General features: G+C 44.3%; 2 protein-coding genes across 7 annotated transcripts in view; one reads left to right on the top strand and one right to left on the bottom strand.

The window, feature by feature from the left end:
- Positions 1–9,733, top strand: part of FHL1 (four and a half LIM domains 1) — a 29,795-nt gene extending 20,062 nt beyond the window's left edge. For 2 of the 4 annotated variants that reach the window (XM_040571850.1, XM_040571847.1), the window contains exons 2-6: positions 5,312–5,493; positions 6,321–6,498; positions 7,005–7,174; positions 7,757–7,943; positions 8,717–9,733. In XM_040571850.1, the coding sequence (XP_040427784.1) occupies positions 5,338–5,493; positions 6,321–6,498; positions 7,005–7,174; positions 7,757–7,943; positions 8,717–8,874 (849 nt within the window). In that variant the 5' untranslated portion in view covers positions 5,312–5,337 and the 3' untranslated portion in view covers positions 8,875–9,733. The remainder of the gene's footprint in view (positions 1–5,311; positions 5,494–6,320; positions 6,499–7,004; positions 7,175–7,756; positions 7,944–8,716) is intronic. The other 2 variants (XM_040571849.1, XM_040571848.1) reach the window with 1 other exon arrangement.
- Positions 7,215–14,923, bottom strand: part of MAP7D3 (MAP7 domain containing 3) — a 49,548-nt gene continuing 41,839 nt past the window's right edge. Inside the window, exons 19-22 of one of the 3 annotated variants that reach the window (XM_040571844.1) lie at positions 14,664–14,862; positions 13,405–13,700; positions 10,154–10,252; positions 7,215–7,382 (exon numbers count right to left, since the gene is read on the bottom strand). In XM_040571844.1, the coding sequence (XP_040427778.1) occupies positions 7,261–7,382; positions 10,154–10,252; positions 13,405–13,700; positions 14,664–14,862 (716 nt within the window). In that variant the 3' untranslated portion in view covers positions 7,215–7,260. Of the gene's footprint in view, positions 7,383–9,199; positions 10,253–10,546; positions 12,030–13,404; positions 13,701–14,663; positions 14,863–14,923 lie in introns of those variants that run through there. The other 2 variants (XM_040571845.1, XM_040571846.1) reach the window with 2 other exon arrangements.

Genomic DNA, 14,923 nt, shown 5'->3' with positions numbered 1-14,923 from the left:
CAGCAGGGAGCCCCATTCTCTGGCACATCACCTGGGGGGTGCCACAGCGCTTGCCCCGGGGCAGGAACCCCACAGCCAGAGAAAGCCTTGTGTCAGGCTCCTGGGGACTCCTGGGCATGGGAATGGCGCCTAGCTACTGAGATGGTGCAGGTCCGTGCAGAGCTGGGAGTGTAAGTGAGCAGAAGGTAACACACAGGTGCTGAACAGAACTTTTTTTGCCTTAACTGATTTAGCTTTGTTTGGAAAGGTTTGGAGTTCATTGCTTAAACTCTGCCTCGGTGCTCAGGCCTACTCTAGGCAGTGGTGCTGTGCACTCCAACAGCCTCGTTAGCCTTAGCTGAGCTCTGTGGTAAGTGTAAAAGGCAGCCCTGGAGGATGTGTTTGCAGGGTGTTTTTAATAGCACGTCCCTACTCCCTGGGGAACTGTGAAGATTTAATAATGATTGGGATGTGCTCAGACATGGCGGCAATAGGACCATAGGGAATGATTCTGGCAACTGCCTGAGAAACTTGGAACCGTTCTTGTTCTAAATAAAGAAGATTCTATTTTATCATCAGACTAATTTTTGAATTATAGAGTATGAGACTTGCACGTGCCCCAGCCTGGCAACGGGAGAGCATAGCTCTTCGCTCTTTACTGCCAGCCCTCCCAGCGAAAATGGCCTGCAAGTGATTTGCAAAGCCAAAGGAAAGAGAGAAATGTTTGTTGTCCAGGGCAGTGTGCCGGTGACCTTGAGATGCAGCTCTCAGCATTGCTTCTCCTTTCTGATTAACAGGACCCTTCTTTTAAGGGTATTCCCTGGTATTTATAGCAAACCACAAAACATATAGAAGAATGCTGAGAGTAGCAACCCAGGTGACACAACTTCAGGTGAGCTGAAACAGGCAGGTGCTGTCACTACCTGGTGACATGGGGGCTGTTTACTCGGTCTGCTGAGAACAACAAAGCTGACGGAGAGCCAAAAAGCAATTGCTCTTTCCCAGTACCCCAGCAGAGGGTTAACAGCTTCAGCCTCCTCTTCCTTCCTAAGTGACAGAATAGTCCGTAAGGTTTAAGTACAGTTTCCCTGGTTGTTTTCAGAGACCACACTTCAAGTTCTTCCTTGGTGGTTTATCACATTTAAACATGCTCCCCAGAGACATTAACACATATCCTGTGCTAAGTGCTTTGCTTATCAGCTATGCTTCAGCTTCATTTGCTGAGCGCTTTGATTTCATTTGTTCTGCAAACCACTGCGCTACTGTGTGGTGGTACGCAGCCCGGGATGAACCGACACGGGGCCGTGGGAGACAGGAACTGAAGGGAGCGGCAGGGTTTGTGTTAATGCCGTAGCTTTTGTGGGGCTGCGCTTCTCAGCTCTGCACCATTTCCAGTCCCAAAGCTTGCTGTGCTGCAGTGGTGTAGCCCTGACCACAGGCTGGGACAGCTCTGCGGCTGCTCCACAGCACGGTATCAGCATGACTTGAGGTGCACGGGAAGCCTGTGGGGCCCCAACATTTGAGACCTTTGTTTGAAAGATGAAAGGCATGGTCGTCTGTGTGTGGGCTGAGGGGCTGCTTTTGTAAAGCTGCAGATGCTCTTTCGGGACAAGTGGCTAACTTGTACCTCTGTGTTCAGGTAAATGTTAGGGTTGAATTCCAGCAGGCCTTTTGTGCCAAATACCCTGATACTCGAGAAGGCCACTGGTCTGGCCAGCCGCCCCTTAGCTGTAGCCAAATTCATCAGGGAGCTACATTTAGACAGCACTCTGCCAGGCTGGTAGGAGAGGGACACCTTGCTTGAAGTGGGGGTAGTTTCTGGTGTGTCCGGAGTTTCATGATTTGCCTATTTTCCAAGTCAGCAAAGACAGGCCAGGGTTAACCTTTGGAAAGTTAAGTGGTGGGAACACGGAGCAATTGGAGCCTGAAGTTATTAAGGAGACAAACATTTCCAAAATCATGAGAAATCATTCCCAATATCTGGACTCAGTCAAAATCTAGAGTCAGTCAGAAAATGTATTTATTTGGTTACAGACCAAGTACCTGTTCTGTTCTGTCTGCCTCCTGTGAGAGGGGACTGAACTGCACGGGGGAGCAGCGGTAGGGTGCCAAACGTTTCTTCCTGGGGGCAGCGTGCTCTGAAGCCGTGATGGACGGTTGCTCCACCCCAGGGAAACGTCCCTGCGGTCCCATTGTAGCTGCTGCCGCTACTTCTGGGCTCTCGTCACCAGCCCCTGGTGGGCTGCTCCTGTGGGAGGGTTGTAGGGGACAGTGTGGCTGATGTGGGCTCTCGGCATGGCAGGGGTGGGCAGACACGTTTGCTGGGACAACGTGGTCAGTGTTTGTGCCCTCATGGCAGGCAAGGGGACAGAGGTGCCTTTCTAGGTCTAGATTAGGGCAGGGGTGGTTCTGCTGAGGGCAGAAAGCTCCTGTAAGAGCTGGGAGCAAATTCATGCCACAGCTTAGGTATGAGAGGGGCTTTTTGGTCCATAAGACGGCACACGGTGGGCAGAAGCTCCCGGGGCTGCCAGGCCCGATGTTAATTGTCTGTGGGGCTCTAAAGCTACTGTGATAAATGTGTGTCTCACGTTAGCAGATGATGCGTTGCACGGGAACACTGGATCGTGTTACTCCCTGAGCCATATGTTCACAATTACATCTTCTGGTTGAAAGCAACCCTAAACCTGATATCAGGAGCGTTTCGATACCATTTGCCCTGGACTCTGTGCAACTGCGTTTCTTCTAAATAAAACCCACTTGCTTGATAAAGCTCTGCAGGGCTGGCGGTGGCTCACATAGTTTCCATGTTTCCCAGCTGTTTGTTTGTTTCATTTACTTGAACCGGTACAAACACAACCCTTGGCGTAGTTGTCAGCAGGACGTGGCCGTCTCCTGACCTTGGCAAGGCGGCGTTTCCAGCCCCGGTCCCCACAGAGTGCAATGCCGCCCAGCTCGGCCTCCACTTCAGTAAGTTGAAGGGAAGGGAAGGGTGTGAACCCAGTCCCTGCCTCTGCTGCAGCCTCCTTGTGTCACGTTCCTCTCCCTGGGATCCTCTGTCCAGCTTTCTGGAACAGAAACGTTCCAGCTTGCTCCGCTGCCTGGGCTTGCAGGGTAGCGCTGGCGGGGCCGTGCCCGGGTCAGGACCTGTTTGGTTTGATGTGCGTTTGTGTTTGCTGAGCCCTGCTCCTCGCAGAGGCAGCAGCAACGATCCTGGGGCCTGGGGCTCTAATGCCAGCGGGGGATTTCGGTGGCTGTCAGGATGGGCTACACAGTTGATGGTAAATCTAGAATTACTGGGGTGGGCAGGTGCCCAAGAAGTTGTGTAAGCGGGCCCTCATGCCTTAACAACATGGTAGTCCTGCCCACGCAGCACCCAGCAGCCAAGGGCAAGTGCTAGGGGACCCACAGGCCTTCTAGAGATGATGGCTACCCTAGAGCATCTTCTCTACACCCCAAAACCCCAAGCTTGGTTCTGATTTATACTGTCGTGCTGATTCTGCTGTCACAGACAGCAAAGCAGCCAACCACAGTGGGAGCGACTTTGGTCTCAGTGCTTTTTGACCCTGAAACCAGGGCTTGACAGGGTCCAAGGTGAGGCTATGCGGGGAAGCGTGAAAGGCCTCCTGCACCTAACAAGAGGAAGCAGCAGCAATTTATATTGCCTGGCTGCATCCTTCTCTCTTTCACTCCATGCTGGTGCTTCAGCTCCATCAGGAAAAGAATAATTAAATTTCCTCTTGACGTCCCATTGCCAGACTGCTGCCACAGCTCCTGTCTGGTTACTGATGAAGGTTCCAGGTTGCATCCCAGCTTGCTTGTAGTACGGGGAAGCAGAGCTCCGCTGAGCTGGGGCCACAGGCACGCAGGAGACACGTGCATGGGGACTCGTATAACCCCCAGGGGCTTTTGCAGCCTCCTGGGCTGGGCTTTGCCGGCTTCCTCTGAGGAAGGGCGTGGGGAAATGAAGAGAGCTGTTCTTAGCAGAGGTGGTCTGGAAGGCTGAGCCTGGGCGCAGGCTGGGGCAAGTATCTGCGGAAAGTGTGAGCTTGCATCTCTGGCCAAAGTGGAAAATCCTCTGGTCAAGAGACCCCCACACCCAGCTGGGCTCGCAGCTGGAGCATTAGCCAGCTGGCCATGGGGAGCAGTCATCCGTTGGGCCAATCCTGCTGGCACGAGCTGAAGAAGTTCCTTTAAATGTAAGAATGTAAAAGGTCTTTTCTTGTTTTTCCTCATGACTTTATATGTGAAAGCCTAGTGAAACAGGCAGCTGGAAGCTGCACAAATATCTGGCACAAAAGGCCTCGCAGGGCTGCAGCTGGCTGCAGGCTTAGGCTGGAAACATGGAAACTATTCTGCTCTTGGTTGGCGGTGATTTCTGCTCAGATTATGCCGTGCCTCAGATGGGATCTCGCCAGCCCTGCAGTGGGCCTGCCATAATGAACCAAGTCGCTCTGACTGATTACGTATCATTATCCTTGCTTGATGTGAAACAAGTAAATAAAACAGTCCAGTATCCTTCCTCTTAAGAAGGTGATGGGGGAAGACTGTTGTGTGACTCTTCTCCCCTCTCCAGCAACTGTGGTCCTGCAGCCATGGAGCGAGCAAGCTGGACAGCGCTGCAAGCACAGCGGTTTGCACTCCAGGAGGCAGAGAGCTGCATTTTTGTGTTTGGCCAGAGCCCATCCTGCCTCTTTGTAGGCAGAAATCTAGCATTCATATCTTGGATGGCTATTAAGGGAAATGAAAATATTTGCGTTACTAACAGATTGCTTATGCTAAGAGCAGTGGCAAGCACAGCGCTTGCAGGAGGCAGGGCGGCCCCTGACCTTGCTGAGCTCCGCAGCACAGCCAGGAGCCAGCCCACAGAGCTGAACGCTGTAGCCCACGTTTTTCTGAATTCCTGGTACTTCTCTCCCTACATCCAGAATGGCAATACGTGACATGGGATGCCACCTCCTTTACGAGGTGTACGAGTTCATGATTGCTGTGACTGAAGACAGGTTGTCTGCTGCAGCCAGCCTCTCTGAGCATGATGGTGTGTTAGCCTATCCTAGACCCTAAAGGCAAAGCAGGAGGCACCTGGAAAATGCCTGTGCAGTGGGTAGAGAACTGTCTTGTTTTGTAAACCATTGAGCTGTCTGATAGCACTGTTGGGGCAATTTTTGCTGTTCCAGAAGCTGCTTTCTCTAGCAACAAGCCCTCGAGGCACATAACACCACCATATGCTCATGGCTGAGCCACCTTCCCATTACTCTTCATCTGCCCAGAGCCAAGAAGCTGGAGCAGTTATCAGGCCTTTGGTGTTCTAACTTTACCCTTTTTCCTCTTGCAGGGCCTGGCAGTTACACTGTGGGCACCATGTCGGAGCGTTTTGACTGCCACTACTGCCGTGACCCGCTGCAAGGGAAGAAGTACGTGCAGAAGGAGGGCCGCCACTGCTGCGTCAAGTGCTTTGAGAAGTTCTGTGCCAACACCTGCATTGAGTGCAAGAAACCCATCGGTGCCGACTCCAAGGTATGCTGAGCGGTCACATAGGTGATGAGAACTAGACTATGTGTGTATTTTCCTGGCTTTGGCCTGTTTGCAAGCTTCTGTGCAAAAGCAAGTTCTCTTGCGAGTACTCTGGCTGTTGGGCCATGCTTGCATGCACTCCTCAGCCAAAGAGCCAGAGGCTGTGGGGCACTGCAGTTGGGCTGCTCACGATGGGCTGCTTCTGGATCTAATTCCAGGATCTAGATTCAGTCCAATGAGCTGAATCATAGAACTATAGAATATCCTGAGTTGGCAGGGACCTACAAGGATAATTCAGTCCAACTCCTGGATCCACACAGGACCACCCAACTGCTGCAAATGCTGAACTGTCCTGAAGAAAGTACAGCAGTTTATCCAGCCTGCATAAGACTCCCAAAAACTCATCTTATGGGCAAAGCACTTGGAAACATAGGATGTGATTTTTTTTTCATTTGTCAAATGTTTATTGCTTCACATTTATGGCAGTAATAACATACACATAAACTAGAAGGAACAAGATGACCAAAGACCACACTTACAGAACCTTGAATCTCAAAGCTCGAAGTTTGAAAGTCCAAAGTGAATTTAAACCCCGCGTAGCTGTAGCTTTTTGAATGTGATTATAAGTAAGGCCCTTGTGTCAGTGCTTTTGGTTAAATGGCCTTCCCCAGCTGCTCGCAGCTGAGTTGCACCTCCAAACATTGAATGCAGCCCTGCTTAAGAACTAGCAGATCGATACTTCCATGCCAAGGCTGGTGAGACGGTTGTTTCAGAGCTGCTCAGCAAAAAAACAAAGGGCTTATTGCTCACTTTGTTTCTGTTTGTTGCAGGAGCTGCATTTCAAGAACCGTTACTGGCATGACAACTGCTTCCGCTGCTTCAAGTGCTATACATCCTTGGTGAATGAGCCCTTCATGCTAAGGGAGAACAACAAGGTCTGGTGCAGTAACTGCACTGCCACTGAGGATGCACCCAGGTGTAAGGGCTGCTTCAAGCCGATTATTGCAGGTACTGGTACTAGCAATACTGATATGAATGCTGAGTGCTGTTCTAGGGCAAAACCATGGAGTTAAGTTAAAAGAGCTGTGCAGGCTGCAGTTAGGAGCATCATGGTGAAAATCTGGAGAACTACAGAAGTGGTACGCGTTTTGACTGCTGCTCTTACCTGTCCTTTTTAGAGAAGTGTACAAAGGCTGCCTTGCAGTTAACCCTCATGTGGATTGTTCACCTTAATAGTCAGTATTAGACAAGTTCTAGCAAAAGCTTTGCTCTGTAAATGAAGATCCTCTTCTCAGAAAGGATCTGGTAGCTGACTGACTAAATATCTAAGAAAATCTGGAAGGCCTTGGCTAGTTAAAGTTGGATGTAGAAATTAACAGCTCTTCCCTTGTCCATGTTATGATTAAAGTTCTGTATGGGCAGGTCCTGCCTACAGGTACGTTACATTGCATGAGGTTGCGGAGCTTGTCACAGGCCTGAAATCCCACCTAACAAGTTATTTCTGTCTGTTGTAGGAGACCAAAATGTTGAATACAAGAAGATGGTCTGGCATAAGGACTGTTTCACTTGCAGTCAGTGCAAGCAAGTGATTGGATCTGGGAGCTTCTTCCCAAAGGGTGATGACTTCTACTGTGTCTCCTGCCACGAGCATAAATTTGCCAAGACCTGTGCTAAATGCAAGAATGTAAGTCCTTCCACTTTGCAGTGGCAGCTGCCAAAACTGGCCCTGACATGTCTGTTAGAAGCTAGGAGAGTAAACCAGTAGTCATATCATCTTGTAGCTGTACCATTGCTTATGTTTCTTCCTTGAGATACTGGTGCAAGCAGCTGGCAATGTAATAATAATGTGAGAGCTAGAGGCTGTGGCACGAGTACTTGAGCAGGGTGTGAATCTGTTGAAACAAAGTGAGCACCAGCATTATGCTAGCTTTAGGGATGGCAAGGCTAAGGAGGTTTATAGCTGTCTAGCATGTATCGTATATTCAAGCAACAAAACAATGTTTTGCAAAACAGCTGTTGTACACTTTTGCAATTGATTAATGTAGAATTGCAGTGTCATTGCAGGTAAAATAAACTATTATGAAAGCTCCAGGCATGCAAGATTTCAGTCCAGAGGAACTTAAGCGTTGCAATATTGCATTTTAATGAAAACTTTCAAACGATCTTCACCATAACAAAGCTCCCCTATACCATACACCCCATACCTGTGTCACCTCTTTTCTTCCGTACTGATTCTGAATCCTCTTCCCTGCTCTTTTCCTCCTAGCCCATCACTTCTGGAGGTCTCACTTACCAGGAACAGCCTTGGCATTCGGAGTGCTTCATTTGCTCCAACTGCAAGAAGCAATTGGGTGGGAAGCGCTTCACAGCCGTAGAGGATCAGTTTTACTGTGTTGAGTGCTACAAGGAATGTGTTGCCAAGAAGTGTGCTGGCTGCAAGAATCCTATTACAGGTATGTTGGAATAAATGCAGCTTGAGGGCACTGGGTGCTTAAGGTCAGAACTGTGATCCCCAAAGACATGAAGCTCAGAGGCCACCAACACCAGAAGCAGTTCTAATATCCCAAGCCCTATTCCAACAATTTACATAACCCACATGCTCCTGCTGGATGGAGGCTGAGTTAGTAACTGAGCTCTTCACCTTTTGAACTCCTCAAATTTACCTCCAAAACTGCCCCAGGTAGAACTGTTCCCACTTCAATCTTAGTCTGGGAACTTGAAGTCTAAAAAGAGCAGTGTCGTATTGCCCCAAACTGACTATTTGTTTTACTTCTAATATATTTTACATGCCCCAGTTAGTTACTGCATATGAAAATCGCACAGAACTCAGCTCTGAAATGTGTGCACTATCCTTCTAGTCCTGTAAGTCTTGCATTTGATTCAGCATTTCAGAGCATGGATCTGAGCCTGTAAGAACCAGGTGGGCTGTTTAGCCCAACCTCTTCTTGCTCTGTCTTGACCTTTCCTTTAGCTTGACAGGTCCCTGGGAAAAAGATCCAAGGGAAAAGCCTATTGTAGACAAGCCGCACATGCCTAGGCTAAAGTGCCTGGATCTCACTAATACAGAGCAGCAAACACTGCAGTTCAGTTGCATTTTGCGCTAGTATTTTAAATGTTACAAATACGGTCACACAGGAGGCAGTAAGAATGGGATCTGCTGGTTGATGGGCTAACCCAGCCACGGGAAAAGCTACTATCGCCGTCCTATAATTGTTTTCTCTCCTAGCAGGATTTGGAAGAGGAACCAGTGTGGTTAACTACGAAGATGAATCCTGGCACGATTATTGTTTCAAATGCACAAAGTGTGCCCGTGGTTTGGCCAACAAGCGCTTTGTTTGCCATAATGGAAAAATTTACTGTGCTGAGTGTCCCAAACGACTGTAAGGAGCAGACAGCAACTACTATAAAATGGATTTTAAAGGCCTGCTTTTCAAAATAATCCTGGTAAAGGTGCAGGTTTTGCATGTTAAGAATTTTACCTTTTTCCATTTAAGCATAAAACAAACTAAAATAGCCTAAATATACCAGGTTTGACTTTTGAAGCTCCTGCAGCAAGAAAGCATGTACTGTTGCAAAAAGCTAACTTTGCTTTCAAGTAACTATTGGTGTAAAGGCCTGAAATGCCATTTAGATTTAGCATTAGAAATCCAAGTAGTACCATAATCTGTGTGTGGCTTAAACTAAAAAAAAAAAAAAGCTTATTTTAAACTTTAGTATACATTTCTGCTCAGAACTTACATGAAGTGTTTTTGACAAGGCATGCACAAGCCTCAGCACCTTGGAAACAGAGATGCAAACATTGCACCCAGGATCAGAGAGATCCATTATTATGCTTTTACAAGTACAGGTACATATATATCACACCATTAACAGAAACTCAATATTAACTTCGCTTATCCTACCATACCAAATTGCAGCAAGTGTATGGAGTGGCTTTCTCTTACATATAACAACGTTTTGGCAGTACACCTTAGCTTTAGTTAAGTTTCCATAAACTCGTTTTGGTTATGATTTTTGCATGGTTTGTCAAAAGTTTTGCTCACTAGCTTTTTTTACATTATTGTTTAAATGAGGCCATCTACATATAATTATTAATCCATTAATAAGTAGTAAATCTTTCAACTACAGCAAAATGCACATGCATTTAGAAGTGCCTTAAAAATAGCTCAGATGACCATAGCTCTCCTATCATGTCAGTGTATGTTTTATGATTTAATAAAAATGAGACTAGTGCCTGCTTGGAGTCCTACAGTCTGGAAAACTGTTTTTTTTTCTATTTTTCTGTCTTACATGAGTGACATCTTTTATGGCTGAGCTACTGCAATCAAGTCTGATGCCTTGACACAGCAAAGTAGAGAGTCAGCTGTTCTGCCATAGTGTCCTTAAATACACGAGGACCAAAGCAAGAATTTACATAAACTAAAAAAAAAAATACATAACTGACACTAGACCCTCTGCCAAGAACAACCTGTGTGGAAAAAAAACGCTTTGGAAAACACATGTACAGAAATAGTCCATACACAGTCTACTACCCTTCAGTGCCCTAAATGCTGGTTTAAAGTTTTTTTTGTTTTTTCTTCTCCATAGCAATGATGATACCATCCAGAAATATTTATAAACTGGATGCTACTACAGTCATTCCCTTTCATTCACAAACACCTACCAGAAACAGCGAAATCTCTCAGGATAAACAGAAAGCAGCATCTTGCCGTTTTTGTGATGGTTGCTGCTCCACAATGGCCACAGAACGCTGCTAGACTCACTGTTAGAACATAAAGATGTTGGTGCTACAAGTAAAAGGCAAAGGCTTGCAGTAAAAAGCAAGTTAAAGAATTCAACTGTTATGAAAAATCTTATAGGCATGTACAAACACAGCAAAATCTAAAGGTGTTAGTACAAATACCTTTCCAACCACATAAATGCAATTGCCAAAGAGGCTACTAGTTTTGGGAATCTGCAGTGTGGAGTAGTTAGAGAGTAGTACCAGAGCGCATCTCAGCACGGCAAGGGGTTGGAGACGCCTAGTAAGGTAATGTTTAGCATTACAGAAATAAAGCATTGTTCAACTGCAAAGTTTATTTAACAGTGCGCACATATTTACATAGAGCTGTAACAGACCATCCGACAAATAATATCAGCACAGAAAAAATATCAGCATCTTTGTTAGAGTGATTGTCTCTGCCTGAAATAACTATCATACAAAAATACATTTTTCTTTTTACCTAAGGCACTGCTCTAAAGTCTAAAACAGTTCTAACATATTCTGAATAGCAAATAGTGAGACTAAGAAGGCTGAGGGTTTCCTATTGTAATTGCAGATGTTGAGGAAAGAATGCAGTTCCAGCAAAAACATTTGCATTTAACCACTGAAAATACAGCTGCCATTTGGATGATTCATTTAAACTGAACTATCAGCCAATGGTTTATAGCAGGATTTGAGACAGCTATTCTTCAAATTAATCACTTACTTATTTAGTATATCTATTACAGGAGACATAAGAACAAGACTGCATTATTACTTTTAGTAGCAGTTTTCAGAAGATGCTTAGTTAATCTCTTCATGCTGTAAAAAGCAGGCAAGTTTAGGTTAAATAGATTACTTAATACAGGCTTTAGGGGAAGGGAAATATATATATGCAGCTTGCAGTCAATGTTATAAAGCTAGAACAGGAACACTTAGAATAATTAACATTAACAAAACATGACTTCAATGGTCTAATACTGTTATGTACACAATAAAATAATACTTACATGAGTGTAGATAAATAAATCAAAAGGAAAACATTTTTAAAAGCATGACATGTTAAACTGCGCCATGACAAACAAATCTAGGTATTCAACATTTTTTGTAATATTAGTGCCTATCCTGTAAAATGTTTTGATGTTTTCCAATAGATTAAAACATATTAGTGATTACACAACACTGCATTTTGAAACTTTTGAAATTTCAACATTTTTGAAATATTTTGGAATTTGATGCTGGAAAATACGAATTTTTCCTTCTCAATTCAAAACTGAAGATACTCAATTTTTCATTTTTTAAATAGCATGTGAATGAAAGCGTACAGCTTTTTTTTAGAACATTACAAGTGGACTTGAGCTTTAACACACACTGAAAAAGTCTTATTTCATCAACTGCCATTTTAGGAATATCTAAAATCTGACCAGTAGCAAACTGGGAAGTCTGCAGTGGCACATTGCTGTACATTACTGGTATGAAAACAAAAAAGACTTAAACAGGTTAGCGTAAAGTCTGTAAGAGGGAAGTAAGTGATATTTAGACAAGGAAATTCTATCCAACAATTAACTAAACAAATGGAAAAGGAACATCAGCATAATAGTCTCCCTGAAATGTTTCAAGGTGCAAATCTAGAAGTTTGTCATCCCTCCCCTGATGTTTTTTTTTTTTTTTTTTTTCAAACTTGAAGATGGATAAAGGTAAACAAGCAGCTTTTCAAAGCAAGGCCTTCGGTACTTGATAAAACACTGGATTACTGCAGTGCAATCAGATTATTTCCAGGTCTCTAGTGTTCACAGTTCTGTCCAGAGAGCAAAGAAAAGAAAATGTTTAACCATCATACTGCATGTATTCTACATACATCTATCATCACTGTCAGAGTCTACATGTGGGGGGAGGGTGAGCACAGACCCACTTAGTAACTCACAGTCCAAAATCAGCATAGTAGCTTTTTTTTTTTTTTTTTTAAATATGAGCACTTGTTTCCAAAGTTGCATACACAGTTCTTAAATCAGATTGTCTCAAAACACATTTAACATTCAAAATTAAAAGGCAACTCTTTCCTCACTAAGGAGTGAATGATCAGAAAAAAATGTGATCAGCAATATCACATTAAATCATTTTATTCCCACAGCCTACACAGTAGTGGCCCGGAGGAAAGTCTCAATATAACTATGTCCGTAAGACCAAAACTCACAAGACGCAGAGTGACAGAGGAGACTCAGGAAACAGTTCAGTCTAGAAAAGTGCTACACTTTAATCAAAAAAGGTGCTACACATCACTTAAAGAAAATGTGGATAGCAAGTCTTGTTTTTTCCCCACTGTCATTTATTTCAACTCTTCATGCAGTCATTTATCTCGTGGACAGAGATCTCCTGCTGTGAGTACGCTCATTTGGGGTTTAGCTACAACAACAGAGCAGTTTAGTCTCATGAAAACTAGCATGCTGAAGCCTCTCTGACACACTGTGCTGTACTGCATCAGGGCCTGGGTTGGCGAGTACGTTTGGCTTCAGATGCAACCCTGTTTCTTTCAGAAAATTCTGAGTATTGTGTGTGTAGCTTTACTACTCCTCCCAAAATGCAATACAACCGTTTGTGGAATTCAAGGTTGGGGTTACACCCATCAGTGAAGTGAGAGACTATTCTATGGTAAGTATAGAGGACAGCTAGTATCTTGCCAGAGCCTGGAAGACCTTTTAAGACCGTGCAGATCAGCATCAAAAAGTTACAGAACATGCCTAGGAGTGGAAAGGGGAAAGCAGCCAGGTCTTGTCTGTAGAGTTACATCAGACACCTTTTAAACTGTTAGTATCTTCAAAAGTAACATGTGCCATTTAAGACATTTTAGAAGAAGCCTAAAATACAACAGATGGACTTGAGCGCTGGTAGGAGAAACAGGAGCTTCACAGGGGCTCAACTTTGTCTTTGGAAGACCCTTAATGTCAGGCCTTAGCTGCTGTATAGAGCAAATCCCTAAAAAGGCATCAGTTGGTGACTCCTTTTGACAGAATTCAAGTTACAAGCACTAAAGAAGGAGCTTTCCCTCCAGTCTACACATTGGAAAAAGTGCCTTGAAAATAGGAAGCTGAAGTTAAGGCAAGGAGAATAAAAATGCAACAAAGTTAATTATCCAGCCAGAGGAGGGGATAGATAGGGAAATCAGCTTGGATTACCTGATGAAGAATCTATAGGTTTGGTCAAAGAATTCACTGCACCATCTTCCTCATAAGCCAATTTGGGACTAGAAGGTATTGTAGCAGCATCATTCAAGTTTTGATTACAGTTACCAGCAGAGAGGCTGTCTGAACTCAGTTTTGTTGACCTGGAATGTACTCCAACGTCAATAAACTCCTCAAAAGTCCATGAATCAGATTTTCCATTAAGATTCTGAGTAAGTCCACTTGTATGATCAGCTTCATTAACACCCAACTTCACTGAGTCATCAATAACCATTTCTTTTGCAGGATGGCTGGAAAAAGCAAATGGATACTAGTATTACAATTTCTGGATATTTACTCTTTAGATTCATTACAGGCCAGCTGAATTAGCAGTCTACACAGCTTGCAAAGCACTGCATATCCTGAAGGGCATTCCTAGACGAGCTCCTCCAGCTGCCACATGGGATCTCCCATCCAAGAGCCAGTGGCGAAGAATGACCCACCAGCATATAACAACTTTTTACTGTACTAATAACTTTCAGGTAAGGTCTGGCTCCAGAAATGATACGAAGAACCAGCAAGTTTAAAGCCCTCCTCTATTAAAATTGTATTTTAGCACTGTGCATTTCTCCTCTTACTTAAAAAAAAAAAAAAAAAAAGTTTTCAATGTCATTTCTAAACCTTTAGCATTTAGATGAGCAAATGGAACTAGCGTAAGAGGACACGTTTTCCACTATTACATAGAAATAAATTTATGTTTAAAGAGATAAAATTTGAAATACCAAAAAATAATCCCACTAAGGGAGGTTTCTGTGTTTTATCTGCTGTTTCAGCACAACTAGAATTGTTCTAGAGCTTTCTGTAGGCTATTCTTCCTTTTCAGTTTTGTCCTCCCTTCTCCTTGTTTAATATTTTGTTAATGAAAAGAACTGCTACCTATTTCAATTGAAAAAGTTTTCAAGCCAATACCATTCTTTATAAGTAACACTGCCATGTTGCTGGCTATGTGTCTCACTTAGCAAAGCCTGTACTGTCAACAAGGTGCCATCTAAACAAACAATTACCCTGAGCTAACTGACTCTGCGTGAACCTGCAAACTGACAGCATGTACACACCATGTGCCTAGAGCAAGCCAGAGAAATACCAGAAAACTAGTGGGGTGCAAAATTTGATCCAATGCTACGTACAGTAGTAAATTGAATTTAAACACAGAGGGATTTCTTGTGAGACAGATAACTGCTTTGCCAATAAACCAGCCACCTACACAGACTCACCTGGAATCCTTTAATTCAGTAAAAAGTAGAGACCCGTCATCGCTTTTCAAATCGCTGCCATTCATAAATACTTCACTGGCCTTCAACTCTGACACGTCTTGTTGCTCAAATTCTGTAGAGATCAAGCTATGTGCAGTCTGTAAACAAACCTCTGTCTCCCCCTTGACTTCCTGGGGTAAGTCAACGCCATTTAGCTTTCCTGAAAGTGTGGAGGAAAAAACAAAAACAGAGCTTCAGTAACAGATTTGCTGTTCTAAATG

This window comes from Cygnus olor, chromosome 13 (genome assembly GCF_009769625.2).
Source record: "Cygnus olor isolate bCygOlo1 chromosome 13, bCygOlo1.pri.v2, whole genome shotgun sequence".
NCBI classification, from domain to species: Eukaryota; Metazoa; Chordata; class Aves; order Anseriformes; family Anatidae; genus Cygnus; species Cygnus olor.
This window is presented reverse-complemented; position numbering and strand designations above follow the sequence as displayed.